The sequence below is a fragment of the Montipora capricornis genome, chromosome 11, assembly GCF_036669925.1.
Source record: "Montipora capricornis isolate CH-2021 chromosome 11, ASM3666992v2, whole genome shotgun sequence".
NCBI lineage: Eukaryota > Metazoa > Cnidaria > Anthozoa > Scleractinia > Acroporidae > Montipora > Montipora capricornis.
This window is the reverse complement of record NC_090893.1, coordinates 20,551,772-20,564,271: the sequence shown is the minus strand read 5'-3', so window position 1 is coordinate 20,564,271 and position 12,500 is coordinate 20,551,772. Positions and strand designations below refer to the sequence as shown.

The 12,500-nt window shown below is 40.9% G+C and overlaps 2 protein-coding genes and 1 long non-coding RNA gene across 3 annotated transcripts in view; all 3 read left to right on the top strand.

Moving 5' to 3' along the window:
* The window catches only part of LOC138024627 (tetratricopeptide repeat protein 28-like), a 13,622-nt gene extending 9,946 nt beyond the window's left edge, over window positions 1-3,676 (top strand). Inside the window, exons 3-4 of the mRNA XM_068871847.1 lie at window positions 1,811-3,553; window positions 3,625-3,676. Of these exons, the coding sequence (XP_068727948.1) occupies window positions 1,869-3,553; window positions 3,625-3,676 (1,737 nt within the window). The 5' untranslated portion in view covers window positions 1,811-1,868. The remainder of the gene's footprint in view (window positions 1-1,810; window positions 3,554-3,624) is intronic.
* The window catches only part of LOC138024420 (uncharacterized), a 39,288-nt gene that overhangs the window by 25,362 nt on the left and 1,426 nt on the right, over window positions 1-12,500 (top strand). The window lies entirely within an intron of this gene.
* On the top strand, window positions 2,862-7,550 carry LOC138023745 (tetratricopeptide repeat protein 28-like). The gene is made up of 2 exons (XM_068870804.1): window positions 2,862-4,851; window positions 5,285-7,550. The coding sequence occupies exons 1-2, from the start codon at window positions 3,723-3,725 to the stop codon at window positions 5,302-5,304; spliced, it is 1,149 nt and encodes a 382-aa protein (XP_068726905.1). The 5' UTR covers window positions 2,862-3,722; the 3' UTR covers window positions 5,305-7,550.

Genomic DNA, 12,500 nt, shown 5'->3' with positions numbered 1-12,500 from the left:
TGTTTTGGATACTCGTCTCCCTATTTCAAAGTGGGTGCCATACAATTTGATAAATCTGAATGGTATTCTAAGGCTTTAGTTTGTTTATTTCGTGTTTCCGTTGAAAAAAAAGGAAGTATGCATCAGTTTAAACCGCTTTTCTTCTGCCACGAGCGTTCTAGTTCTTAGAAGTTAACGGAAGTTGCAAAGAATAGTTCTACAGAGTTGATGGTGAAAATCATTCTTCAGATCTAGTGAAAAAGCCATAGACGTGGTTTTCAATAGAAAATTATGAAAAAAACCTTGATGGTGGAAGAGAATGTTTATAAGAATACATAAATTTACCCAGTTCTTGTAATCTAATATCCGAAAATTTGATAGTTCTATTTCTTTGAAGATTGGGTCTCAGAGATTGATTTCGGAACTATTTTGACTGTATGCTTTGCAAAGAGAGACGTCTACGAAGATTGGATTTGTACATGCACAATAATGCAATAATTAATGACTGTAAGGATAAACTAAACAGTAGTACAGAGTTCTTAAACAAAATTTAGAAAAACAACTACACCTGAAATTAAATGCTATAGCTTCAGAGATTTTGTAAGCCAATTGAGGAATTCAGTGTTTCCAAGAAAGATGTTAGTCAAGCACATTCCCAAGAAAGGCCATTCTACGATCAATTGTATTTTTTAATCATTTTTGCATATTTGTTCTCTCGAGGCATAAATAGAATAAAGAACTAGTTTTCCACAAGTTTTTAGTGGAAGTTTTTTTGCGTTCAACTAGGTTACCAAATAATTAGACCTAAGAGACTAGCATCGTCATATCAGCAGTTGCAAATAAAATCAAGTCTGATAGTTTGAATACATTACTGAGGTCATGAACAGAGAATAAGAAAAATGAGGGAACCACAAAATGGATCCTCCCGGAGGGAGGGTGCGTATATTAATAGCCGTTGGCCCAAACAAATTAGGCCAACGTAGCGGCTCCCTTAGTATTCACGTTTATGAAGCAGAATTTTTTTAATCCACCGTAACAAAGGCCTTAGAATATAAACAAACACACACCTATGGCATGTTCACTGCCATCAAGCGCAAAATGACTTCTTGTATTAGGCCAATCAGTGGTAAAGAGTAAGTAAATACGCAATGTAGAGAAAACAAACTTAGTGTAATGTATACTGTGATAAATTTGACGTTATTTATTTAAGTTACTTGGAAGACGGTTACAGAAAATTACTTCCTAGAGCAACTTTGAGATTCCAGGGGACATTTAGAGCAATCTGTATGTCATAAAAAGTGATTGACCACCAGCTTTAAACACTGGTATCACACGAGCAATTTGATTTGAAATAGAAAATCTGATGACAAAAGACAAAAGGCAACAGTATTACTTTGACTAATATGGGACAAATTTTTGCCAATTAAATACGCCTATTTTGTGCGGTCAATTCTGGCTTTAAAAATTCAGTTTAAATCAAACAAAGGCCTCAGCAAAAGGAGTAAAGAGTTTCACGTCAACAGCAAAAAAACCTAATCGGCTAACTCAATGTTGTACCCAAATCAAACCCTTTGGGAAAAAAACGTTTTGTTTCAGGTATTTTCGTATCATTTAAATATGAAGGCTACATTATCATGCAAATACAATGCTCAAAGAATCTTAATCCCGGGTGATTTGAATTGGGTACAACACTAAATTAGCCGATTAGGTCTATTGTCTTTGTTAGACTCATAATGACATGCGGTCTCTTTTGTGTTGGTTTGGCTACGTACCTGCAGCATTTGTAGTCAGTGCATTGAACTTCTCATGCTTTCTTTTGTATTTTTTCAAGGAGCGCGCTCACTTTCAAAGACGACCTTCCTTGTTCTTAAGAGTTCTTGTAATCAAGAATGGCAGACAAAAAGATGAACGTTTTCGAGCAGCATATACAAGAGCTTAGCGTTGCCAGAAAAGAGGGAAACAGAAAAGGGGAGGGTATTGCATATTTGAATTTAGGCAATTATTATTATGGCTTGGCTTATTTTGAACAGGCCAAGAGGGATTACACAGAAGCATTAAGGATTTTTAAGGAAATAGGTTTCAGTGCCGGAGAGGGAAAAGCTTGTGGCAATCTCGGCATCGCTTATCACAGTCTGGGAAATTTTAAGCAAGCCATAGAGTATCTCGAACAATGTCTTAGCATTGCAAAAGAGGTAGGGGGTAGGGCCCTGGAGGGCAAAGTCAATGGTAATCTCGGCAAGGCTCACATCCATCGGGGCAATTTTAAGCAAGCCATAGAGTATCTCGAACAATGTCTTAACATTGCGAAAGAAGTAGGGGATAGGGTAGGGGAGGTCGGTGCCAATGGTAATCTCGGCGACGCTTATCACAGTCTGGGCAATTTTAAGCAAGCCATAGAGTATTACGAAAAATCTCTTAGCATTGCAAAAGAAGTAGGGGATAGGGCAGGGGAGGGCAAAGCCAATGGTAGTCTCGGCAACGCTTATCGCAGTCTGGGCAATTTTAAGCGAGCCATACAGTGTCAGGAACAACATCTTAGCATTGCAAAAGAAGTAGGGGATAGGGCCCTGGAGGGCAGAGCCATTGGTAATCTTGGCAACGCTTATTACAGTCTGGGAAATGTCAAGCGAGCCATAGAGTATCACGAAAAACATCTTAGCATTGCAAAAAAAGTAGGGGATAGGGCAGGGGAGGGCAATGCCAATGGTAATCTCGGCAACGATTACAACAGTCTGGGCAATTTTAAGAAGGCCATAGAGTATTCCAAACAACATCTTAGCATTGCAAAAGAACTAGGGGATAGGGCCGGGGAGGGCAGTGCCAATGGTAATCTCGGCAACGCTTATAACAATCTGGGCAATTTTAAGAAGGCCATAGAGTATTCCAAACAACATCTTAGCATTGCAAAAGAACTAGGGGATAGGGCCGGGGAGGGCAGTGCCAATGGTAATCTCGGCAACGCTTATAACAATCTGGGCAATTTTAAGCAAGCCGTAGAGTATTACGAAAAGCATCTTAGCATTGCAAAAGAAGTAGGGGATAGGGCCGGGGAAGGAGGGGCCAGTGGTAATCTCGGCGTCGCTTATGACAGCCTGAACAATTTTAAGCAAGCCATAGTGTACCACAAACAAGCTCTTAGTATTGCGAAGGAAGTAGGGGATAGATTCGGGGAGGGTAGAGTCTATGGATATCTCGGCAATGCTAATCACAGACTGGGCAAATTTAAAGAGGCCATAGAGTTCCACGAAAAAGGTCTTACAATTGCGAAAGAAGTAGGGGACAGGGCCGGAGAGGGAAGAGCCTATGGCCATCTCGGTTGTGCTTATTCTATTAGCGGAGAGTTTGAAAGTGCTCTTCTCTTTAACGAACATCTTACTATTTCCAAAGAAACGGAGGATCCAGTCGAGCAGGGAATCGCTTGCTCTCGGCTTGGTGGTGTTCACGAAATTTCAGGCTCGTTGTGCAAAGCCCTTAATTTTTATCGTCTAAGCATAAAACATTTTGATGAAACAAGGCGTCTTCTTCAGTCAGAAGATGCATGGAAAATAAGCTTTCGTGACACAAAACAAGGAGCGTACACAGCTCTGTGGACAGCACTTTTAAACAATGGAGAGGTTGATGAGGCTTTGTTTGCTGCTGAGCAAGGACGAGCACAGGCTTTGACAGACATTTTGAAGATTCAATTTGGTGTTCATGAAGAACTTTCGTCGGCAGTTGCGACGACGGAAACTATCTCTGCTGTAATGAAATATTTGCCTTTACAAACAGTTTTCATAGCACTTTCAGAGAACACTATCAGTTTTTGGCTTCTGAGAAGAGGAAGCGGAGTAAACTATAGGGAAAAGGAAATCGAAAATGGAAGTGCTGACTTACTGATAAAGAAGACTTTGAAACAGATTGGCGCGGGGGCTGTTGTTCGATGCGAGAATCGCTCGGTACACAGACATCGCAGCGACGTCTCTTGCAGTGGAGAAGCTGTTGAGGAATCCTTTGAGTCTTTCAGCGTGTCCGACAACCCCTTGCAGTCCTTGTATGATTTTTTAATCAGTCCCATTGCAGACCTGCTCCAGGGTGATGACTTGATCTTTGTTCCTGATGGACCATTTTGCTTGGCTCCTTATTCTGCATTGAGTGACTCTGTCAGGATCCGTACTGTTCCCTCATTGTCCGCTTTCAAACTGATCGCAAGTGCATTTAATGTTTTTAACGGTAAGAGTGAAGCGCTACTTGTGGGCGATCCGTGCTTGAAGGAAATCACTTGGGACACCGGTTTTCCCATGCATGAACAGTTGCCGTGCGCGAGAAAAGAGGTGGAGATGATTGGAGAGCTTTTGCAGACTGCGCCTCTCACTGGCGAAAAGGCAACGAAAGCTGAGGTCCTGAAAAGAATGAAGTCAGTTGCTTTAATCCACATTGCTGCTCATGGAGATGATGAATTTGGAGAAATTGTTTTGTCCCCAACTCCCGAGCGCGCATCCCAGATCCCCAAAGTGGAAGATTACATGTTAACAATGAGCGATGTTCAAGCAGTTCGTCTTCAGGCAAAGCTGGTTGTGCTGAGTTGCTGTCATAGTGGTCAGGGAGAAGTAAAATCAGAGGGTGTGGTGGGAATAGCCAGAGCTTTCCTGTGTGCTGGTGCCCGGTCTGTTTTGGTTTCACTCTGGGCAATTGATGATGAAGCGACCTTGCTGTTCATGAAGAGTTTTTACCAACACTTGGCAGACAGAAAAAGTGCAAGTTTAGCTCTTCACCATGCTATGGAATCTCTTCGGGAGACAAAGGAGTATTCCGCCATTAAATACTGGGCGCCATTTGTTCTAATTGGCGATGATGTCACGTTTGAATTTGGATCTCAAGAACTCGAAAAGAATGGTAAGTGCTGTTCGAATATAACTTAATTACTGAAAAGAAATATGTTGAACAGGTTTGTAATCGGCTTGTGCTCAAGAGAAAAAGATAAGTTTTTCACAGAGAAATTGTTTCAAAATCGGTCACAAACGTAGTTCTTTAACGAACTGCTTTGGCTAGCGACTAAAATAATTTTTGTTCACATTCACTGAGTCGGGTGCTTTCCTTCCTGCAAAGAACTGTTTGCAATGGACTGCAACCAAATAGCTAATTGCTGATTATCTACGTAAAGTGAAGTTAGATATTGAGGGCCTATAGTCTACATGCCTCAGTGATACAAACGGTTTCATGGATGAAAATAATTGTCTTTATTCATTTATCAATCAAAATGAAATTCTTAATTACTATTTAACCCGCTATTTTTTTACCTTTTCTTTCTTACTTTCTTTTTTGTCAGAAACGTCGTCCAAAACTTGAGAAAAATGCTTCTTGGGCTCTGATGCGTCAATGTGATGTAATTTTCCTTACTTCGAGTATATGAGTTATTGAGAACATGAAAGAATTCAAACCTCATAAGTGGTGAAGGAAGACCAAAGATATGTAAACGTTGTTTAAAAGTACGTTTGTAGCCTTGGTTTCCTGCTAACATTTATCATAAGTTCTTCTTAAGCTCCGCATACGAACTTTCCATTTGAAACAAAGAGAGAGTTCGAGGAAGACTTCATTTTTTATTCGTATAATGGAACACTAAATGTCAATGGTATTTTTTTTTCATAAAAGCAAAAATTAAGACTAGGTTCTAGTCTTCTTATTAGTAGTAATTAGTACACCTTTAAAGTTGAAGGATTTTTGGATCTTTCTGTGAAAAAAGGTGCGAAAAAGAGCTCGTAGTCAAAGAAATGGCAAGTTTTCCCAAAGTGTCTAAAATGTAGATTTCTTAGTCTTTTTTAAGAGGGCCAACACAACGTAACCTTTCTATTCGAGAAAGAGGGTTCCAGAATAAAGAAAATAGGAAGTTTCTGAGAAACGTTGATTTTCTAAGATACTGCCACAGGGCGGTCAAGGGAAAATATTTTTTAAATGGGCGATTCCTGAGGCAAATTTCTAGAATGCAACAAAACTAGGAAATGAAACTTAAGTTACCTGATCTCGTAATAGGCCTTTTTCGTTATATTAAAACTAAGCTTGAAAGAGAGGTTTAAAGGACAAAGAGAAAGAAAAGTGGATAATTTGCAAGTATGTCTCACATTTATTCCAACTTGTTTTCATTGTTCTTGTCCTCACTGCCTCACCATCAAGCTGAATATTTGATATTTTGAAAATGGACTTTTAGCGTGCATTAAAAATGAAATCACTGTAGAAATTTTGTCTTAGGCAAACTTTTGGATTTAAGTGATCTTGTTGGGCAATTTCTGAGGGATAACTTCCAGAAGGTTAAAAACAAGGAAATAAGAGTGTTGCTTGATCTCTTAATTAAAATGCATTGAAAGTTTAATGAGTAGAAATATTTGATTCTTTAGTCTTAAGGCCCATTCAAATGGTTCCCACTTTTGCTTCAACATTTTGTTGAACCAAAGTTTAGGAGTGTTTGAATAGGTAGTTCGAATAGTATTTGAATAGGTTGGAGCTGAAGCCGTTTCAACAGTTCGTTCACATTTTGTAGAACGCGCGCATGCTCACAGGTGGCCGTAATTGGACGGGATAGTCTGGTTTCTTCTTCTTAGTTCCTCGCGATCAAAATTTTGACTCAATTGTTGGCGCCTTGTTAAAACCATTTTAACGGCCTCCGCACAACTTTTGCTTTTGCTTCCAACATCTGCCCAACATCCATTTAACTTCGTTGAATGCATGTTTGAACCGTTTGCATAGGCCTTTTGAACTTTCAATGCAAATTATTTCGGAGACTACAATCAATGCTGAGATTGACCAGTGCATACTAAGTAGGAAACCCCTTAATCCAAATGGGCGGTGTAATGAGCTATCATGGAGAGACAAATATGAGGTGATATAGTCATAGTCTAGCTATTTTGTAGATAAACGGATGAATACTCTAATGTGGTTTAGAAAAGAAAATTGACTAACTAGTGCTTTACTTACAGAGAACTGCGAGGAGAACACGTTGTCCGTTTTATTGTCGGTCGATATAATCGTCGCAAATGGCAACTTGAGCGCAGATTGGCTACCGTAACTACAGAGGAAAGTATTATGCGAACTTTTCAAACAAACAGCTTGTCAACAGATTTTCTACCACTTTTTGTTGCTTTTTTTTTTCCCTAAAAAATTCAAGCTTGCTTGCAATCCGGCACTAACTCATTAGCCTGTAAACGAATACGTGTAGTCGCGCAACTGTGTATTTGGTTCCTCCGACAGCTGAAGTTTTGACAATTTGATTGGTCAACACGATGTTAACTCCACAACAAAACTGGTGGACTTGTCAATCTCTTTTTTCATGCGGTTGTTGGAGTTGTTTTTGAACACGTCGTCTAGGTACTTGACAAAACTAACACTGAAAGCCAATGATTTATGTTCTGAATGAAATAAATGCATCTATTTGAAGTGTGTGGGTTAAAGATGAAAGAGAGAAGTGATCCTCGTACTTTTCTGGGCAGTTGTCGAGATACTTGTACCCTGGTCTCAGGGTTTTTTCTTGACCCGCGAGAGAGCAGCGAAGACGAGTGGACTTGAATCTCACTTTCTTGCAGAGGATTACTTTAATTTCGCTTTTGTCTAAAAACCGCACTTCGAATATATACATTTGTATATTCCATTCATCGAGTCTTTCACTCGCCAAGGGAACACAGAGCCCAACGAATGGACCTTTTTGCAATGAGTGGCTTCATAGCTCAGTTGGTAGAGCATTGCACCATCCTCGCAGAGGTCATGGGTTCGATTCCCGTCGTAAGCCACCTGAAGTTTTCAGGTGTCAATAAGAGACGATTACTTAAATTGTTCAGATGCCAGGATCATTACTTAAATTGTTCAGATAAGTGCTAGGATCACTTCTCTCTTGCCATTCTGCTGTGATGCAGATGGTTGCAGCTATACGATCGATCTTCAAAACGGCAATTTAATTAACAAGTTCAAATTGTATTTCGTCATCCCAAATGCGCTCTCGTAGTGCAGGAGCCCATCCTGGAGCGTGCAACTTCCATACAGCGTCTGTGAAACGGCGTTTTCACAAGTAGGTTTATTTTTAGACTAGCCCTTCCCGCGAATTAGGTCAAAAAACAAAGGCAGTTCCGGTTTGGTGACCCTAAGACGTCAGCTTACTTTCTTGTAATTGGTCATCGGGCTCCTGTGGGAGTCTCATTAGCGGGAAATTCAATCTAAAAATAACCTTACTTGTGTAAACGCCGTTGCACAAGTATAGTTAAGTTGCACGCTCCGGGTGATGGGCTCCTGCGTAGTGACATTTCTCATTAAAGATACATTTGGAATACCATAAGACTGTCGTATTGTCCCCTCGTCATGATTCGGTTTCACAAACGATCATTACTTCCTCCAAGCAGTACGTTAACTTGAAGTAAAAAAAAAGCAATTTTTGTCTTAGATAGTACACGCGCTTTGATTGGCCGATTCCGCAAGCCGTATTCTACAGTATACCCGTGTGTTTATGTTGCTCTGGAGATGTAACAAACATCTTGCCAACCTTGTTTGTTTGGGGTGGTGCTGTAAGATACGACTGCCTGTGTTTTCTGTTCTTATTATATCCCATTGTGGGGAATTTGGGAGCCGTAACCAACAGTTTCTTCGCCAGCGAACTCAGTTAGTAGGAAGTTTAAGAAACGACGACAGCTACGGCTACGGCTGCGACAACAAATTCTGTAAGAAATGACCTAAAGCGAGAATACACCATTTCTACAAGTTCATTCCTAGCAGCTAGTGTAGCAGGATAATTGTCAGCTGAAACTAGTACCATGCCCTCGTTCCCACGAGTGTTCTATAGCTGAGTGGTAGAGCATCGGAACTAGTCATCGGAAGGAAGATGCTGTTAGAAAAGACCAAAAGAGAGAATACACCATTTCGACAATTTCATTGCAAGCAGTGTAGCAAGATAAGTAGTGCCATGCCCTCGTTCCGCTCCTGTAGCTCAGTGGTAGAGCATCCGAGCCAGTCATCAGAGTGAAAGGCATGCGTTCGACTTCTGCAAAGGAGTACTTGGGATTTTTTTGGAGTATCCCCGAGTGATCGTCGAAAAAATATCCCTCTTCACTTGCTTCATTATTTGTTTGAAGGGTGACCTTAAGACCAGACATGTTTTCTTTTTACTCTCAATATGGTTTTCAGAGCGGCAACGTAATCAAGTGATATCTTAAACAGGATACTTAAGCAATCGATCGTAGGACTCGCACGTATTGCATATTGTACTCAAGTCTAACAGAATGTTAGGTCGCCTGAAGAGAACCTCTCCCCTTATTACTGATTTTAAAGTTATGCGAACACTTTATCTATCTCAAGTGAAGTGTCAAATTGAGAACGATCCTAGAGAGACGTGCTACTCGCTGGATACTCACAACTAAATTCAGCGAGGTCTCCTTGGACCCCCTCTTTCTGGAATTTTTTTATCCGCCCTTGATTAGTGGCGTGGTTCTATTCCTTCAATGACTGGACAAAGTGTTTTTCATTCCATTTTTGAAAAAATATCGTCATCGGAGAGGATTTTGTGACATTAAACACTTAATGACCAGTCCCGAGGGAAACAGTTCACTTTGTTTTCCGAGAATCTCAATGCTTCCCCGAGGTGCAGCTGAAGGAAACATTGAGATTCGAGGGAAACAAAACTGTTTCCCGAGGGACCAGTCATTAAGTGATTTGTTGTATAGCACAAAAAGAAAAACGTGCAACGGCAACAGCAACGGCGGTCGTCGGTCAACATTCGCGGGTAACAGTGCACTGATACCCTCTGACGTCATATATTTTGCACTGTTGCCCGCTCAGAAACTTTTGCCGGGAAACGGTTTTATTGTCAGATGTCATGTGACTTCAAAGTAACCAATGAGAGCGAGCGCTGCTGGAGGAAAGCTTTCAGCTATATAACAATCAGGAATAATGCCTCTCGCAACCTCGATGGATCGTTGGTCAAAGGGCCGCTGATCTCCCGATCTCAGTTGTAAAAAAGGGAAGAATTTCGAGGGAGAGCGATAAAATATGATGCCTGTATTCTAAGATACTCGAAAAGCACTTTATAGTTAGCTTTTACTTCTGACACGTACAGTCCGTGCATTTCATATCTACTAAGAGATATAAAAAAAAACTTTCCAATATCGTTGGCCAGCATGTTAAAAGGTGAAGGCTTCCATGTTTCCATGATTTTTCGTTGGATCAGCATTTACCGGCCATGTTGTTAGTACTCATCATCACCAGCCATGGCTGGGGCAACATTAAGCGACTGCATAGCATTATTGTCAGATATTTCCTTTGGTTTACCTTCGGAATACGACGGGCGGTAAATTTAAGTGCAATTGAAAGCAAACATGGCGGATCTATCTTGTTCTTTTTCAAAAATCGTGTGAACAATTCAAGTTTAGAGAGTTAAACAGCATCAAAAAGAAGCGATTATATCTGCAGTGCTGAAGAAAAAGGACGTATTTGTTAGTTTACCAACTGGCTTTGGAAAATCTGCCATTTTTCAAGCTCTACTTATGGTATCTGACGGCTTCACTGGCGAGTCTGGCCACATTGTGATTGTTTCACCTTTGCTTTCCCTCATAAGGATCAAACCGAACGCTTACGGCAGGTAGGAATATCTTGCGTAAGTCTGAGCGACGCGAGTACGCAGGGAGAAATAGATCTCGTTGAAGGAGGATTTTATTCGGTTGTTTACGCGACGCCAGAGTCGTTGTTAAAAAATGAATTTGATTGGCGTAGCCGATAACAATAACGTGCATTCTATTGGTTCTCAAAAACCTAGGGAAAGGAATGTGTCTCTCTCGTGAGCAGCCATTAGTGGGGAGGAGCGTTACGTGACGACCCTAATAACGGCTGCGAAGGAGACTAGTGCCGGGCGTGCAGAATCGTTGCGTTTTGTTTTGTTTTTTCTTTTCTCATTACTGACTTGTCCTTTCGGCGTTTTCAACCTCTATTTTGTGCGTATAAATTTCCTGGCTGATTTTCCCCATGGTAGGACTGGGTGACCCGACACCCAAAAAAAACTATGAAATGACATGCGGGGGTCTTCCCTTGTGATGGAATGGCAGAGTTACCCAGAATTCTTTTGGGCATGAACGAGGCAACTTGAGAAGCACGAGGAGACTGGCCCTCATCAAATGGCTGGAGCGCGACCGGTGGAAAAAGGGAGAAGAACATTTCCAGCCAGATACTAAGAAGTAGCCCTGGCCTGCGCTGTTAATGTAGACCTTTGGATCCTGAAAAAATTTTCCTTATAGAAAATTTGCGACAAAATAGTGCTTTTTTTGCTGTTATTCTTGTGGCAGTAAACTGGCCTTTCGTCAGTCGTTCTTGTCAAAAGAACGGTATAATGTAAATAAGAGAGTACTAAGTAAAGATTTACATTTGCAGATTACTTAAGGCAAACTCTAATAAAGTATATGGTCTCTATGAAATACGTGCATTCAAAATTTCTTCATCATGATATTCATAGTATAAAAGTCTGTTTTTGAAGGATTTTCCTGCTCCTGCAAATGAAAAACAACCAAGTTTCCTCTCCGATCTTCTTCTCATGATGTTCGCGCAAATTACATTCAGTCCCTCAATAAACTTAGAACAACCAGTTATGGTCTTATTTCTCTTTCTTACTTCAGTATCAGCCAAGTTATTGAATGCGCTTCCTTCTTTCATCCGTACTGACTGAGTTAACAGGTCTTAAAATGAGTATCCCGCATGGCCGCATTTTTCATAACTGCTATTTTCAAAAAATGACCGTTTCTTAAGTATTTCATATCTCATAATTATTTATCCGTATGGGCCTATGTATTTTAGCCGTAAATGTAATGTCCGGGAGATATTAACTCTTGTATTACTCTGAAATTCGAGATGAAAGAAAGTTTAGGCCGATGTGTATGTTGCCTTTAGCAAGGCGCATGCGTATACTTTGTATTGCGCGACTCCAGTGCTTACCATATGAGAGATAAAATGACTTTTGCCTTGAATAATTAGGCGATCGAAATGTTATGTTAAATTGTAATGATAAGGGAGGTCTGGAGCTGTGAGTAGGCGTGGGATTTGTCACATATGGTTTAGGGGCCGACATATCTCTCCCTCAATGCCGTACCGGGAGGCAAGGTCGGTAGCAGAAAGCAGCGAAGGGCCAACTGCGTCCAAAAGCGATCGCACGGGCTGAAATCCCGGGATGACTCGTTTGGTACGACGCTCCAGTGCCACGTCTGGAGGTACTGCTCTTTTCTCTCTTGTTTAAACATTCCGTCAGCGCATGCGCAACCAAAAAAAGATGCTGTTTTTATTTTTATTTTTTAGAAGGAATTGACATTTCAGTTGATTGTACAGGCATAAACGTAGATGTAAGAACCTTGCGTGTCTGGTGTTCTGGAGACAGAGGTGAGAGATGGTTTCGTGCAGACTGGGACGCCTAAAATCGGCTTTGCTGTAAACATGGCGGTTCACGAGTGAAGTTGTCTCCCTGGTCTTTCTGTGCACGAATTCCAGGACCTACCGATACAATTTGGGGAAGTTTTGAAAGCTAAAAACTTCAATCG

Excerpts from the sequence above, each read along its gene's own strand:
- LOC138023745 (XM_068870804.1), top strand. The coding sequence starts at position 3,723 with ATGAAATATTTGCCTTTACAAACAGTTTTCATAGCACTTTCAGAGAAC. Across the intron at positions 4,852-5,284 it reads TCAAGAACTCGAAAAGAATG|AAACGTCGTCCAAAACTTGA; the intron begins GTAAGTGCTGTT and ends CTTTTTTGTCAG.